The sequence below is a fragment of the Acanthaster planci genome, linkage group LG18 (assembly GCF_054643075.1).
Source record: "Acanthaster planci isolate LZ-2023a linkage group LG18, COTS_SCS, whole genome shotgun sequence".
Classification (NCBI taxonomy): Eukaryota; Metazoa; Echinodermata; class Asteroidea; order Valvatida; family Acanthasteridae; genus Acanthaster; species Acanthaster planci.
Genome location: NC_141794.1, coordinates 2,304,050 through 2,320,769, shown reverse-complemented (window position 1 = coordinate 2,320,769; position 16,720 = coordinate 2,304,050). Strand labels below are relative to the sequence as shown.

The window sequence follows — 16,720 nt, the reverse complement described above, 5'->3', positions numbered from 1 at the left end:
CTCGTTACACTTAGACAACAATAAGGTCTGAATCACCTCTACTTTTCCGAGTGAAATTTCAGCGCCTTGGTGCCATCGTTTGGACTTTATCAACAATAATGCCCATATTAATTTCACTCCTCTCAACTCTTACAGTTAGTGAGTCGTCCTGAGTGTCATTTTTCCCCAGACGTTTCGGTTGGCAAATCAACTTTAGCCGGTATGACTTTGCCACAAAGAGGCAACAGTCCTGAGTGGTTGGCTCGAACTGTCCATTTCATTAACGAGTTATGTTTAGAGCTTAGAGTCTTTGTTATGTTTATTGTGCCATTTTAAAAGAGAGGAAAGTCGAAGTTTAAGTCCACTTCATTTCCGTCTCGAAAATCAAGGTGGCTCAATTTCTGAAGAAAAAAACTTAATTGATGAGGCATTTTGGTGTCTCTTAACGTAATTCTTTTGTCTTTCTCGGTCCGATACTCATGAATCTGTCACTCCGTCATTCTGTCCGTCTAGGTATTCCTCGTCCTTGTTTATTACCACACTCATCACGCACTGTTTGGGGCGACCGTGTGCCATCAAGCAAGACCGCAGCATGTCCGGTATAGGCCGGCACAGCAAGCAGCGATGGACGGCGCGGCGGCCTTCCCGTGGGAGCCGGCGAGTTAGCACCCGCTTGCCTCCGTCTTTTGTCCCAGCTAGTCCGTCGTAGACCCACAGGCTTCACAACCCCGCTTTCCAAACTTACGCTGCCTTTTTTTCTGCTGAAATACCAGCAATAAACTGCAAAATCCTGGTCAGGCGGGTAGCAAGACTCGAGTTTCATTTTATAGGCATATTGCGGCGAGGAAGGAATTAAAATAAACTTAAGTGCCGTCGCTGCCGGTTGGTTGGATTTCAAAGAGTGGTGTATTTACAAAGCAGGGCGGTATAAGTTGTCGGAAAAGAAGCTTACCGGTTTCATCTTCGAAAAAAAAAACTGAGTCTGATTTGACATCCACACAAAGAAATAACATGGAGACAACCGTGCGGTAAGAGACCACTAAAGCCAAGCCAATGCAGTGGGAAGCCATGTATAAAGAACGCATGGGTTAGGAAACGAGGACTTTCAGAATTTTAGTAAATCACATCAACTGTACGATGGACGGCATGTCGAGTTACAAGTCATTTACATCATTTCCAGAATTCCCAAATGCGATAAGGAATCATACAGACACATATTTAACGAGCAAAATATTCTTGAAAGGAATATGTGAATAGTGTTTATTCCATTACTAAAGTCTTGTACGCACGTTGGAGCATTCCCCCTTTAAAACCATAAATTTTTGAAATAAAAATTTTATAAAGGTCACAATTTCTCCGTTTTTTCCAAGGTTCATCCGGAATCCTTTTGGCTGACAGTGGTCTTACTTGATTTGGTATTTCTTTGTTATCCTGCAAAGAACAAAGAGATGCAGTTTCTGGGCAGTCTGTCGTCAAGCCCTGAAGCTTTAAGACGCTGTGCACTCCAGCACGTGCAAGCGGGGGGCAGTACGGAGCTTGCGCGAGACCCCTGTGTTGGGTTTGGTGTAAAGTCGAGGGGGGTGGGAACTGGCCAGAGTAAAATGGTCATCGGCTTGAGCAGAACAAAGAGACTGATTCCAAGGGGAACGGTCAGGCCAAAAGAGATGCCACCATAAAATCTTACGATGGCGATTTACCGAACTCTGATGGAACGGTATCAGAGGACTCGCTCGGTCACCCAGCACTTGACTAAATTTATAATTATAGACCCAGGGAATTTCCCACAAAACCCAAACAAACAAAAACAGCTGGTAATGAATGCACGTACATTCCACTGTTCACACTTATCCAAAGATTTAGAATTCGGCAATGGATAAAACACTTGATAACTGCAATGTTTTTTGCACAATGAAACTGTTTTTCCACCATGGGTTTTTTGCCCTCTCTGTCTATTTCTTTCTTTCCAGTTTCAGTCAATAGATGGTTCACTGCATTCAGTGTACTGATTATTCAACTCCCCTGTGACGCTGAGAGTCTATTGTCGTTTTCCTGATAATTTTTGTCCCAAGAATATAGCTATCTGCTTGATAGCAGTCGCAGTATCTTATTCTCAAGCTCTACTGGAAAAGTCACAAAGGACGATACGGAATCTTCACACACAAAAAGACATCTAGTCCATTCAAACAGTTAAATGTCTTCTTGTTATGAGACATGATCATACGCGACACGTGGCGTAATTCCCCCTCTCTGTCTAACTTGAGATCGATCCCTTTCGCGTATCTTTACCCAAGGAATCAGCCACCACAACAAAGGATCCTGTTTGCTTGTGAAAATATCCCCCGTGCTCTGAACAACATCGGCTAATTAAACATTCACGCAAGCGGCACGCGCGGACGTGGGACACCCATTGTCTCGGGGTGTGGCCAGGAGCCCTTCTGTGACAGCATATGGTGTGCCGAGGAGGGTAATGAGGGTGCGGGTGGGGGAGCTTGGTGTAGGGTTCAGGCTTTGTCTTTCGGGGGGGGGAGAGATGGCAGATAGAGGAAATAATGAAAGGAATGGGTACTTCTAACAGGTGCCTGTGTTTTTCGGGGGGGGGGGAATCAAAATGCGGGTAGTGGGCACATTTGCATAAGACGCTGGAGTAACGGACAATGTTGATTGGTGGACAGGAAAGGGGTGTTACTGGGGGAGAATTTTTTTTCTTCGGATGTGTCCAGTGGACTGCATATCTGTCCTTATCCAACCCAGGGACAGAAGTGCCTACGATTAATTTCGTTTTTTGTTGAATGTAGAGCTTCATTAAGAGATGGTAAGACTCTCAAAGAGCCACACAGCAATACCAAAACACATAACTATCAACTTCGGTACTGATAGCTCCTTTCCCGCCTTCTTTGTGATTCTTACTCCGCCCCTCGTTGTGGGCACATGGAAAAGCTCATGCACTTACACGTGAGCATTGAGACTGCGCGGAATGTCTCCCTGAAAATATGGAAATGTATGCTGATGATTCGACTTCGTATACAAGTGATAAAGATGTAGAAGCAATCAGTGTTAGTTTGTCAATCCAAATGAATCCTATTTCTGCGTGGATAAATGATAATCGGATGGCTCTTAACATAAACAAAACAGAAAGTATGTTGATTGGATCTCGTAAAAGATGTCCTTTGCATTTGATCGGTTTTTTAGTTGGAGGGCCCAGTCACGATATAACTCGTGTGAATATCACACAAACTTCCCGGTATTCATTTTGATAACTGCCTCTCATGGAAGACTCATGTCGAATAATGTGTGGTCGAAGCTTAGAAGGCATCTTCACATATTAAATAAAATCAAAAACCTCCTTCCCTTGAAAGCTAGAAAAGATTATTACAGAGGGCTAGTACAACCACTTATTGACTATGGATGTATTGTCTGGGGTAACTGTCGGAAAGAATTATTACTTAAAATCCATGTAATGATGAAGCGATATGCCAGAAATATACTAGATATTAGGGATGCCAGGCAGAGCTGTACAGTCCAACCTTTTAAAGAACTTGGCTGGTTACCTTATTGGTAATCGAATTGAGTATTTTGAGACTCTGCAAATGTTCAATATTGTCCATGGTACTGCTCCTTCATATTTGAAGGACTTATTTGCACCGGTCAACAGGGTTCGTACTAATCACACAAGAAACAATTAGGCTAACACTTTTTATATATGTGTCAGCCATGGGTCAGAGATCATTCAGCTACAGGGGTGCTACAATTTGGAACAAGCTGGGTGGGGAGCTTAAGGCCATTACGAATGTTGAAACATTTAAGCAGAGGCTACTCCGGTGGCTAAAACAAAACCTATAGTGTGATTCTTTCGCCATTGGCCGCAATTTTTAGATGGATACACTGTTCTGATGCATATGTATTTTAAATCTTGAATATATTCCCGAGGTTGGTTTTCCTCGAGTGTTGACTTCAGCGTTTGTTAGAGCTGGGGGGGGAGTTCCACATTCCCTTGGATTTTTTTATCACCATTAATTCTATTTGTTTTTAATTATATGGTCCTTTTGTATTACAATATGATACATGTTAGGATGTTTTTAATAGTCCATGTCTGTAACTTTCTATATTGATTTTCCTAATGGTGCATGTATATTGGAACATTTCTATAGTTAATTGCTGTATGTTTTAATATAGCTCAATTTAGTTCCATATAATTTTTAATATTGTTAGATGACCCGTTGAAAATCATCTGTGTTTAGATGACATAGCTACCATCTGTAATTATTATTATTATTAATATATTTCCAAATAGGTCACTTGGGAGACATTAATTTTGTGGTAAATTTTTCAACATTAGGGAGACATCGGTCATTAGGGAGACATTCCAATGGGAATATTGAATTGTGGGACGGTAAAGTTTGAAAAATTTTGGTCACGTTCCTATGAGAAATGTCTCCTAAGTGACCCATTTTTGGTAATACATTGTATTATTATCATTATTATAATACTGGCCAAGAGATACCCTGTTTGGGCGAACATCGTGGTGGCGTGTTTACTGAGAAAGGTAATCACTGTGCATGCTGTAAACTGAAAAGATCTGTTTTCGGGACACACAATTCCAGCACCGTTTTGTAATCACCTGCACAACCGAAATACAATTCCGATTATTCCTGATCTATTTCCTACGAGCTGGCCTACACGGAATCCATCACACACAATAAAAGCCCTCTGAATGTGAATCCGTCGATCGTGAAACTGCAATACAAAAAACGGCCTTGATGCGACCTCCATGGTGCGACCGACTTTACATCGGGTACAGGGCGGAATGCCACTCTCAATAGCGCCACCAACGTCAACACTTGCCCTTCTCATTGCCTACCACTGTGATCGAATCAGACGGCGTGTTCTTGACACGGGTTTTTTGTTCTCGCGCCAGAATGGTGGGAACACCGTTCTCGGAACAGGATCACACACCACCTCCTCGTCAGGGTTTTACAGGAACACACGGAAAAAACTCGTGGGATTTTGATTTAAGAAAAGTCGCAAAAAATAGCGAGATGGCTTGTAAAGCCGGAGAGAATGAGAAGTTTTGCAAAGTTAACATTTATAATTTTCCACTACACATAAATGGATGTATCCCTTTAAATAGAACAGAATTCAGCCCAGTTATCTAAACATTAAACCTCTGAAGAACGTATGGGCGTCGCCATGTTGCATGTTGCTTGCCACTAACTACCAGCGATAACCAGTTGTACGTTCCCAGCGTTTGAACAGCAGACCCATGAACGACTAATCGAGCCGTGCATGAACATACGAGAACAAGCCTCCCGAATTCATTGTGTTCAGGGCTGTATCCGATTAATATTCTAATGGGCACTTGCAGCTGATAAAAGATATCTTTCAACAAACGGCTCAACGCATCAAAGTGCTTCGTTGAGATTCTTGGAAAACCGTACATATGTTTTATTACACTTTCAAGTGGCCAGCCGAAATAAAACGATTGGAATATAAACAAAGTCAAAAATTATTCTTAAAATGTTTACAAATTACAGCTTACCCTACAGACCCCCCCCCAAAAAAAATCCAGAATAAAAAGAATGAGCCAGCGAGTTGCAAGATGGAACAGGTGTCTAGAACGTCTGCACGGGGCCATCCTCCCACTAAAAAAGAGAGATTTAAAAATAGAAGAATGCGGGGAGCGATGGGCAAGGGGGGGGACCAAAATAAGGAGGAAGAGAGGAACTGGGAAGGGATGTGGCGGACCGCAGTGCGATACCAGAATATAAGTAGTAATAATATCAAGCGATGGATTGCCAAGTGGGGAAAAAAGCATTAAAAATGTATAAATTGAAGTTTTGAGAAATGACACGAAAACAAAGTGCCTTGGGGAACAAATTCTGCGCACTGATTCTTTTGCGGCAAAACAAGGTTGCTTTATTCCGTGCACTTTCAAGCTTGTTTCTCAGTATGCTAGTTTCTCTTTATAACAGCTTGGATGAATTGAATTCTTGTTCCGGCAGTTCACCCGTGACGGGTTGGACTCATCGCAGCGAGAAATATCATTGTCTGCTTCTGGAGAGTCACCCAGGCATGACGGAGACATCCATTGAATTAGATCGGACCATTTTTGTTCACTGCGCAGCACACTGCATTCTCTTTGCTAACAACGTCGGGAATCACGAAATGACTTTTCGTTTCTCCGTCCACATAATTTAACCTTGATTTCAGCCAAAAAAAAGTGGCCCAGGTGTCGAACGTGTACGACAGATCAGGAGTAGTTAACGTGGTTAGAAGTATAGGTCACTGACTTCACACTGACACATTTCTAGAGTAAACTAACAGACACCCCCCACACACACACTGATTGGTGTGCACCCGCGTTTCGTTGCGCTCTCATGTACGAATACGGGCGATTCAAAATAGTGCGCCTCCAAGAGTTGGCAACGCGTTGGCCAATCACAACGCGCGAAATTTGTCGACCCTTTCCAAACGCGCATTGGGTCGACAGATTTCGCGAATTGTGATTGGCCAACGCGTTGCCAACTCTTGGAGGCGCACTATTGTGAAACGCCCGTATTGCTGTGTATCATTGGCTTAGTTCGGGTGCTCTGAAACTTGCCAAAAATTCCACCTGTCACGCTAACCTCCCAAACTCCATTGAACACCCTAGCAACACGCATAAACCGAAACTATTGATAACAGCAAAGAGTGTTTTTATTATACACACACCGATTGTCTTCTTCAATTGATTTCGTCATGTTTGGAGTGGATCGTACGGTGGAAAGTCACTCTCCCGCAAAGTGGGCTTATTCGGAAGGTTTGCTGCATTTCTAGGACAACAGAGGAAATATACCTCAAGTGTAATATTTTCCAATAATTTTGGAAGGCGACAGTGATACTGTCGCGGGCATGGGTTCATTTCTCTCGGTGGGGGTGATTCGGGAAAAGTGTCGGCTCGATAAACAAAAGACGTGAAATTATATAACCGCTGACATGGCATATACCCTTTCATTCACCCTTTATCCCTGGCCCCAGTGATTAACCGTCCTCATACAACTTTGACAACCGGAGATTTCAAGCGCAGGCCGAATTAACACTTTTCATCAAACGATTTTAGCTTTCCGTGACTATGGCAGCACGGAATCTATGACCAAGCACACTTTACTTTGCTGAGAATAAAATCATTTCAACAGAAAGGTCCCTGACAAGTTATCTGCGTGCACGTGAGTTTAATTTTTATGGGGCGTTTTCAAGTGTCTTCCTCCTTTGGACCCCCCCCCCCGGACTCTTTTCTCGCGGGCTAGTAGAGGGCGTCCGTGTGTTCCTTCGCGCCATAAATTATCTTCAAGGGTCGCTCCTGTCGACAGACAAGTCTTTGTCCGTGCGTCAGTAGGTCTATAAAATCGTTCGAAGGCGTTACACGGCCACGAACAAGGCGAGAAAAAATAGCATACCGAGGCTGCCTCTCCTGATGCTTCGTCAGGCATGACCCTTTCCCCTCAAATAAGGAACCACGCGGAGCTCTTCCGGCATATTACCGTTCTCTTTTACTGAAAGGAAACTGAGAGTTCGCTTGTCCTGATTTCTCAGATTTCAACAGCCACAGCGCATAAAATTGCGGTTGTAACTGCAATTCTTTGGACGCAACAGAAGGAAGGGACCTTGGACCAGATTTTGTCGGTCGCCGAAACCTTGAGAGTTCTTGCTCGCCACTGAGTAACCCTAGGGTGCGGGATTCCTTGTAAGGAGGAACATTACGGAACGTCTCGAGCAAGACGTTCCAGGCACTGGGCTCTCCACCTCAAGGTTACACGTAGCCTGCCGTTCAGCCAGACGCTGCCTCCGCACTGTGCGCGGGTAGACTGTCTTGCTCACGATCCGAAAATAGATCCAAGCGAGACATGTTTGAGGATGTGATTCAGAACACGGATGAAATAAGATTTTCCAACGAAGGTAATATTTTAGTTGGTATTTTCGCAGTTACCAAATGTACAACTTCAATTAACCGTGGAAAAGATCTTCGAAAATTCGGCCAGAGGGTCTTCAACATTTTCACTGTTTAACTTGTCTGAGATCGGTTCATGACACGTTCGGAATAGTGAGCTCTCAAATTTCATCGTCCTTTTGGGATATTTTCTTAAGAACATTCCACCGTCAAGACGGGAACTAGGCGTGAACCTAACAGGAAACCTAATCACCAATGTGGTTTGTTGCAGACTTGTCCCAGGGAGTGAAGAAACCCTTTTAGTTCGCCACCATAAAAGGTGCAGTTTCCATGTAATATGACCATGCGTAGTGCTACAGTTTGTCCCTCAGGTTCCGAACCACCTGCACCAGATATATAGCACTTACCCGAAATTTCAGTCATCCGCACTGCTCAAGAGACTAAGTTATGACAAAACATCAAAACCAAAATACAGCGCAAGTTTGAGACTGAGTTTGTATCAAAGCAAGGTGTCTCGATACATGAAATGATTGCTTACAGAATACCAATCGAGGCTATTTTGCGTGCGTTTAGGGTGCTTTGTGGGGTACAATGGTAAGTACCCCATAGGGAACATTCGTGGGGTACTAAAACGGTACCCCATAAGAATTTCACGAAGCCGATGTTTGGAATTTACTCAAAACTAAGGAATCTTCAAAGTGTACTTGTCTGTTGAAAATGGACGTGTTTTATATTAGGGATGTTCAGTCGAAATTTCTGCCGAGGAAAACGATTCGGGACCAAATGTGCGTAGGGCCGGGTGGGGAGGTGTCATTTCAAACTGTCCACAGTGGTGAACGTAAACAGAGACAGCACATGGTCGTGTGCGTATGGCAGCGGAGTCAAACAACTATCCCAGTACTTGTTTGGTATCCTGTGTTGATTGATATATTGACGTTATTGGGATCAAAAACTTCGCGGGGACAAAAATTTTGTTCCCACAACGCGGTCTCAACTTTTCAAACAAATTGTCCCTCTTAATACAAAGAGACCTGTACCCAGTGACACACACATAGAAATTGACACAGAGAGCAAAGCCCTGACAGGCTCTAAACACAGGGGCTCTCTTTATGCAACCAATTTGCACTTCCTGTGTTGAAATTGAAAAGATCCCTTTGTTCGTGCACATCATATTTCGTTTTCATCTGCTCCCCGCTCAGCCTTGATGCCGAGAGCATGTGTTTGGTCAGCCTGGTGCAGACCTTAAAGTGTTCCCCTTGCACATCAACATCTTCTCTCAAAACCACATCGTCAGCGGTCCTTTTGTTCAGGAAAATTGGCTCTCCTGAAGATCGGCATCAGCGTCGGGAGATATATTTCGCAGACGGCTTTGCCGCTAGTTCAGCATTGAGAGAGGAATGTTTTAAAGATCACGCAGCTACAATAAACCTGAACAGGAAATTATTTGTGAGGGACGGGTGAAAACATTTCGGGGTTTCAGGGCAAAATCAATCGTACTTTTTTTCGGGGATTTCATTTCGGAACGATGTATTCACCAAGGGAGTTTTTTTTCGGGGATTTCATTTTGGAACGATGCGCGCACCAAGGGAGTTCTTTTTCGGGGATTTCATTTTGGAACGATGTATTCACCAAAGGAGTTCTCTGAAAGTTTGCACCCAGGCATGTGAAAGGTGTTCCCTCCTCTATGCGCAGAACGAAGAGCCCCCCCCGGCATCCCGAATCCAGTGACTTCCGCGTATGCTCCACACGACGCAACAATAGAGAGTGTGCCAATCCGAGCAGTCACGGACTATTTACGGGTCATCAGCGCGTGCAGTGTCAACAGTCTGACTGCCAGGCTACGCCTATATAAGCCTGGATATGACTCGATCGATTTCAGAACCTAGCTAGGCCCGAGCCCAAACAAGAGCGGAAGGGTACAGGGACTGGAACCCTTTTTTGCGGCTGGAACTCAACTCGTATGCAAACTGCTGAGGTGCGAATCAAGCCTGCAAGAAACGTCGACATCCAACAAACCATGGATCATTTGGGACTCACGCGATTCAACACAAGACTCAGAATTCCGCTTCGTCACAAGAAAAGGTAAGTCGGATTGAAATCAAGTTGGAGGACGGCAAAGCTGGTTAGCTATCCTTTTTTTTATGTAAAAAAAAATAATTTTGTTTCCGGATTGTGGTGCATAAGACCTCAACAATTCGTATCAGCACCGTGACATCTACGGCTTTCCTCCCAATATATTATGGAGAGATCGTACGTGAAGATTTGGGAAGGTTAGCAGGACATCTTATAAAAAAGGCAACTGGAAATCAGACCTATCTCTGTTTTAATATTCAGGGGAAAAAAACAACTCCACAGTTACATTGGTAAACTTTTCGATGGTTAGTTGTAACGCAGAGAACCCGCGGCTTTTTAACTTGAAAGAGGTACACTTACATGCGATTTTTTTTGTCTCGCAAAATCCTAAACAAGTGCATCCCCCCACCAAAACAAAAAACCCAGTGCACGCCACATCCGGTAGCCCCTCTATCCGGGTAATGCTACGCTGAGATCTATAGGCTAGTCACACTGGCTTCCCTCCACTCATCCCGACCCTAAAACTCTAATGTAGTTATAGTGCCCACAACAAACAACATTACGACACTCGTGGAAATCCTCACCCGTGACTCACGGGCGAAGCTATCTCCTCATGCCGATCATGCACAACGGTCAGAGAAAACCGCACCATTTCGTTTATTATGAACTGGTCACTCACTACTGCATCGCGTATTATCATGGAAGTAGGAAAAGAATGGACGAGGCTGCCACAGTTGGACAGTGAACTGTTCACTTCAACGTTTGTTTGTATACATGAATGAATGACAAATGACTTCCAACCCTTTCCGAAGATGTACTGCAGTCGACAACTGAAAATGTTATCGCCAATTACAGATTTCAGATTTGATGCAGTCTAAACTAGAACTTGTTTCTCAAGACTTTGAAGTTATTTAAATGTTATGAAAGCGGGTGGTCCCGAACATGTTCAAAAGTTTCGTGTCTTATTTTTTCATGTTACAACCCAACTCGACGGTGTGTGCTCAATAGTGGCCGGCTGGGATTACAAAGTGCGAGCATTTGTCATAACTCATTCCTGATTTTATTGGAGCAGTTGACATTGATGAATGCCGCGTTAAACGACTTTAAATGTCAACTCGTGTAAACGTTGGCACACGATTGAATTGGGCGACCACCTCCATAGTTAAACACTGCATCAGAGGCACATTCAGAATTCATGCAAAAATATGTATCAAACGAAATAATAGGCTAACTTCGTTGCTATAAGAAACTTTGTAGGGTAATGAATCGAGCACCTCCTCACTTAACTTTCAGTTTAGGCCTATAGGGAAAAACAATCCAATCTTGGCCGTCTTTCGTGAGTCATGGCGCTAATTTTCACTGATGTTTGACAAGAAACAGTCTCCGAAGAGGGAAGACTTTTTTGTAAGGTTCAAAATGTTTTACAGATGGCGACAACAGAACAAGACGTCCCAGGCAAAGGGAACGTTTCAGCCAGAGGAAATTTTGCTCTTAATTAATACAGGAAAATGATGTTGCATTTGAAATTGGATTTAATTTCATCGTTCCGCAGGAGGCAGGTGACACAAACAGCTCCAGACCCAACAAACGAGCCGCCCCCTTCCTACAGCGAATGCTCCGCCTTCTTCTATGCGCCCCCTTCGTATGAGGAGATCTTCAACGAGTCGGTCACGGCCCTCGTCGCGAGGCCTGAGCGGCGGCGCAGCATTAACCGGATGAGCTGGGGCAGCGACACCTCGACGTCATCGTTGGAATCGTCCTCCTCCGCCCACTCTGCCTCCTCGACGTCGGCTCCGCCCTCCTCCTTCTCGACAGCAGCCAGCACCTCCTCCTCTTCCTCCCGCGTAGTGCCCACGGCCCCGCCCCTGTCGCCGCCGGCAACCTCTTCCACGCTGTCGCTGTGGTTGTCGTCAGTGTCACCCTTGACCTCAAGGAATGTCGAGAACCTGTCCCGACACACACACAGGTGTGCGAGTTCAGGTAAGGAGCCCTGAGAAGAATCAAGAGTCTGTTTAAACGGGATTTTTTTGAGAGTCCGTCCCTATCAGGATTTGCAATTTTCAGTGAATAGAGTCAAACCGCAAGATTGACTCTTTTAGGTAGAAACGTTCCCCACCAAGAAATGTTTACAAATCGACTCGACACTCACAAATCTCAGTTCCATTTATTTAAACTCACAGTTTCCAGAAAATCGTCTTGTGTTCGTTAATATCACTCTCTGAGGTTTTTAAGCGGCTCAGGTCTGAAATTATATTCCTTAATTGCTGTTTTCGTCTATTTCTAGATCCCATTATTAGCTCGTCATCCTCGTCAGCGTCTGACGTCATTTCCAGATTGCAGCCGCGCCTGCGCAGTTGGACGCAGTGCGTAAGATGGGTGATTCAGTACACGTTGGAGGGAAATTTCAAGTCCACAGTGGCGCACTTCCTATGCCTTGTAAGTTACCATGGTTATAGAAAGTTGTAAATGTTGAATTCTTTAAGCTCCACCCATATCTGGTGCTGCCCAAGTTTCGCAAAATAATATGGGGAAATGTCTTTAAGAGCGTTGTGTCACAAACAGCTAGCGTTTCGCGTAAGCTAAGCTGATCATGTATCCTGTCTCCGGAAAACCGAAATAAAATCGAGTTCATGAATTTTCAAGCCAGGAGCTTGTGGAATCGGAAGGGTTTAATTTCGCGCACTGATACATTCACTTCATATCTGCGCTCTGTGAGTGCTAGCATACTTAAGCCCCTTATTCTGAGTGAGAGAAACATCCAGGAACATTGTTCCTGCTGCGGCGGGGGGAAGCGCGCAACAGCGGAACCGGGGTATTAACTTAATTTACCGCCTGAGAGGATGTGGTCCGTTATCGCTGCATGTTGCTTTTCCTTCTGGGGGAGGGGCCTCGTGTTATATCCTGGGAAGCATCCACGGAGCTATTTATAGCTCTACGGACAATGACGGGGTTAAAATAAATGCGGTGGGCGATGTGGACTGTTCAGGACGTGTATCTAGACTGGAAGTCTGTGCAAACAGAGTTTGGAGTAGAGTTTTAGCACTTTTCAGTATTTGCTTGTGCACCGCAGGATGTTAAAATATCGCACAGTTGAGCAAAAGGACAGATAAGCCAGTTTAGCAATAGACAATGATCGGAAATGGGCCTCGCGTGTGACGATGTGTCATTCAAAGAGGACTGCCTTCATTGATGCTTACATCTGACGGCTGTCAGTTTGATAAAGACTCCCCAAACCCTTGTGCTTGTTTCCTTGACAAAATCAGTTCAAACTGATTGTTTCCTTTTATAGATGTGGTAACAACACATTTACAAAACCAATCCTTGTTTAATTAACAGATAAAGACATTTTTTATCATCGTGAAATATTTTTGTGGGATATTTGTCACCAAAAAGAACACGAATTCAGTTAGTATATTCCTGTTAACGTTTTGACTTTACACGAGAAACATCAAAGTGGTTACGTTGAGGTTAGATTTCTGTGATCTCTCAGTCTTCAGAGGCTCGCCCTCGAGTTTCTGGAGTCTCAATCTCGAGATTTTTTGTGTGATTACTACAGGTGAACGAAGGTCTGCGTGTCTGCCGGCAGCACGCGGCCGACACCGAGGCCTACCCGATCCGACTATCGTCCCTCGCCGTGGCCAGACCCACCGCCCTGAGCCTGAGGACCTGGATCGAGTTCATCCTCTGCGTGGGGTTCAAGTTCTCGCAAGGTCACGTCAACAGCTACAACAACAACTACAACAATAACATCAACCACAACAACCGTGGCGAAAATGACGACGACGACCATCCGCAAAACTTCCTGGCCTACATCTTAGCGAATACAAACAACAGCAACGGCAACATTGGAGACGAGTTGGAGGACTTGTGCGTGATAGTCCCGCGAGGTTTTGCCCCGAGACAACTGCTGAAACACCGCGATGTTCTGACCGGCTTACTCGGTAACTTAACAGTTCTATTCCTTTAACTAGAGCTCTCAAAAGATAAATTTCAAGCATGTAGTTTTCAAAAGAAGAAACAGCTTATTGAAGTTGGGAATTACCATGTTGAACCCTTTTAAGAATTACCGATTTATCATGTATTTCGACTGATTTCGTCGAATAACCTTGTGGCACCGAAACTCTTTGACACGTAAAATTTCAACGCAACGTTCACAGTGTATGTGCACAGCACTCCATAGTAGTGTTGTCCATCCACCAAATCCCCGTGAAAGACTTGTCAGATGCTTGACAAAGGTGCCGTCAATCACCAGCTTTTTTCCGGGTTTGGGAAGAATTTGCAGTAGTCTAAAAAGCAGGACTTTCGAACCCACATAGGTACATAGATGACTCATGCTGGGACTTTCTCTGTATGGATTTCTCCTTTCCGTAAACAACAAAAACAATTCTGGTAAAAAAAGACCTGCCGGTTGTCCAACTGTTTTGAAATCTACTGAAAGTCCCCAGTGATCTGAGTGAGTCAGTCTGTGTCTCTAGCTGAAGAACCATGCATCTAAATGAATTGCCCTGTGCGGTAACAACGTGTTTCCTGCCCAGTCAGCGACTAGACTTGTAACCATACATTTAAAACAAAATGGAATTGACTGAAGATGCGGATCTTCAGGGTGATTCATTTTTGGCTCGTTTGTCAACAACTCGACATGGCGTGCCAGCCCTGGCCAACACGCTATAATTATTGTGAATCGTGTGACATTTCACTGCGGCAAAAAATACTCGCGATCTAATCCACAAAACAGCCGAGAACGAAGTTGCTTCACCTTTGAATCGAAAGATGGCTTTATGTCACGGCACGGAGTATGAATCAAGGATTCGAGTTTATGAGCATGGCCTGTGCAGTACAAAACTGCTCGGTAGATTTTGTGGTGGACATTTATTTGCCGGTTCGACAAAAAAAAAGCCAAGTAGGCCTATGTCACGCAAATCGAAATCTCTGAGATTTAAACGCCGAGCGAAATAGAAACTCAGGATAGCTTTGGTGGATCAATCTACCATAAAGGACCTGGGTAGTTCCCCTTCCCTAGTCAATGTCCAATAAACGAGTTTTTAAAAAGTCCATACAGTTAGTTTAAACTACATCAAAATAGTTAGTGTCTTATGATAATACCTGAACGTCAAGTGATAGATACCGGAACTCGGGTGTATTTATGTTATGTGAAGGGTATACCCTCATTTCCAGACGTAAAACCACCGACCTGCATTTTTCCCATTCGGGGAATTTAAAGGGAGCATTTTTGGCACTGAAATGTGGAAAAATAGCTTTTGCTCAACTGTCAACACGACCACTTTTTGAATGAAATTCGAGTTAGCCATCGTTTCATACACGTTCATTGAATACAAATATGATTTTTTTGTGTTTACTGTTTTGCAGAGCTTCCTTACACGGCCATCAAGACTGCGGCCAACATGTCTAGGACGGAGACAGAGCGAATTATTGCACTTGTGAGTGGACAAAATATCAGCAACAATCTTTATGTTTACTCATTTTTGTGTAGACCTTGTGTGATTGCAAAGTTCATTCCATAAAGTGGTTCATTTAATTTTAGTACAATTAGTAAATTATTTGAACATCTGTCCTATTTCCGTGTACTTTTCAGTTGACCCCACTCACCCGGTCTTCTCCCGACACGTCTTCGGTGGGCCACGCCCCCTCCTGGCACCACGCCCTGTCCTTAGACCACGCCCTCGTCCGGTCTGTGTGGGATGTCCACCGGCGCCCGGGCTTCTTCCTACATTCGCTGGACTTCATCGTGTCCCGAGGTGGAGAGGGCGGGAAGTGCTTGACGGTCCCGACCGGCGAGGTGGCTAGACGACGCCTGCTACTGGCCAAGGACATCTTGGAAATGTTCTTGCGGAACTGATTGTAAAGGGGGAAATGGGGGATTTTCTGACTATTTTTATGGGGGAACAGTCTGACAGGCTACATATTGAAGGGTGAACAGACATGTATATACTGCTCTTATCTTATCTTATCCCATCTTATCAGACAAGACAGATTTTAGTGCAAATATTGGGGTCCTATGTGGACTAAAAATGACTACCCCAAGAGGGCGTTAGTAATGCGGGAACTCAAGTTGAGTAGTTATTTTTTTTCATATTTAACTTAAAGCCACAATCTCTAATATTGTTACTGAGTTTTTAAGTCTGCTCCGAGGAAAGAAAAAAATGTTTTATACATGTAATTACTTCTTAAATGATCACAGAATCGCTGTGCTGGAATATTTTCATACATTAATGCAATGAATATTTATGTTAGAACTGTAGTATTTTTGTTCACAGTATGCAATTTACGATTTCAAAATATTTATTGAAAATAAACAGCTTTAAAAAGCAGTGTTCCAACACGGATGAGATTATACGTCCGTTCAATGTGTCGTCATAACAGATATTTAATTACGTTTTTTGTCGAGATCCGCATACGACAAGAAGCTGGAGTGTGTATAGGGATTGGAATTCTGTGCCCATTTCGTGCCTGGTAAGCCTGTACTACACCATGCAATGACCATAGGTCAGGAGACGAACTCTGACCTGGCTAGACGCTGGATCCTACCTTTTGGCACGGATATAAATAAAAAAACCTGGACTTGCAACGCCTTTGTATGATATAGAAGCCAACCAGCGGCCATTTAACCGAGCCGAATACAAAGGCGTGGGTTGGCTCGCTTCCATTGACGCCAGGGAGAACAAAGGCGGGCATTGCTGGGCAAGCTTTGTATTCGGCTCGGTAAAATGGCTGCGAGTGGATTCA

General features: G+C 44.1%; 1 protein-coding gene across 1 annotated transcript; it reads left to right on the top strand.

Annotated features, from left to right (window-relative positions):
* The first annotated feature begins 8,023 nt into the window (after nucleotides 1–8,023).
* LOC110978186 (uncharacterized) lies at nucleotides 8,024–16,330 on the top strand. Its single transcript, XM_022232971.2, has 6 exons — nucleotides 8,024–9,985; nucleotides 11,529–11,956; nucleotides 12,261–12,412; nucleotides 13,533–13,917; nucleotides 15,344–15,414; nucleotides 15,570–16,330. Exons 1-6 carry the CDS (start codon nucleotides 9,864–9,866, stop codon nucleotides 15,831–15,833), a joined length of 1,422 nt encoding a protein of 473 aa, XP_022088663.2. The 5' UTR covers nucleotides 8,024–9,863; the 3' UTR covers nucleotides 15,834–16,330.
* Nucleotides 16,331–16,720: the final 390 nt, after the last annotated feature.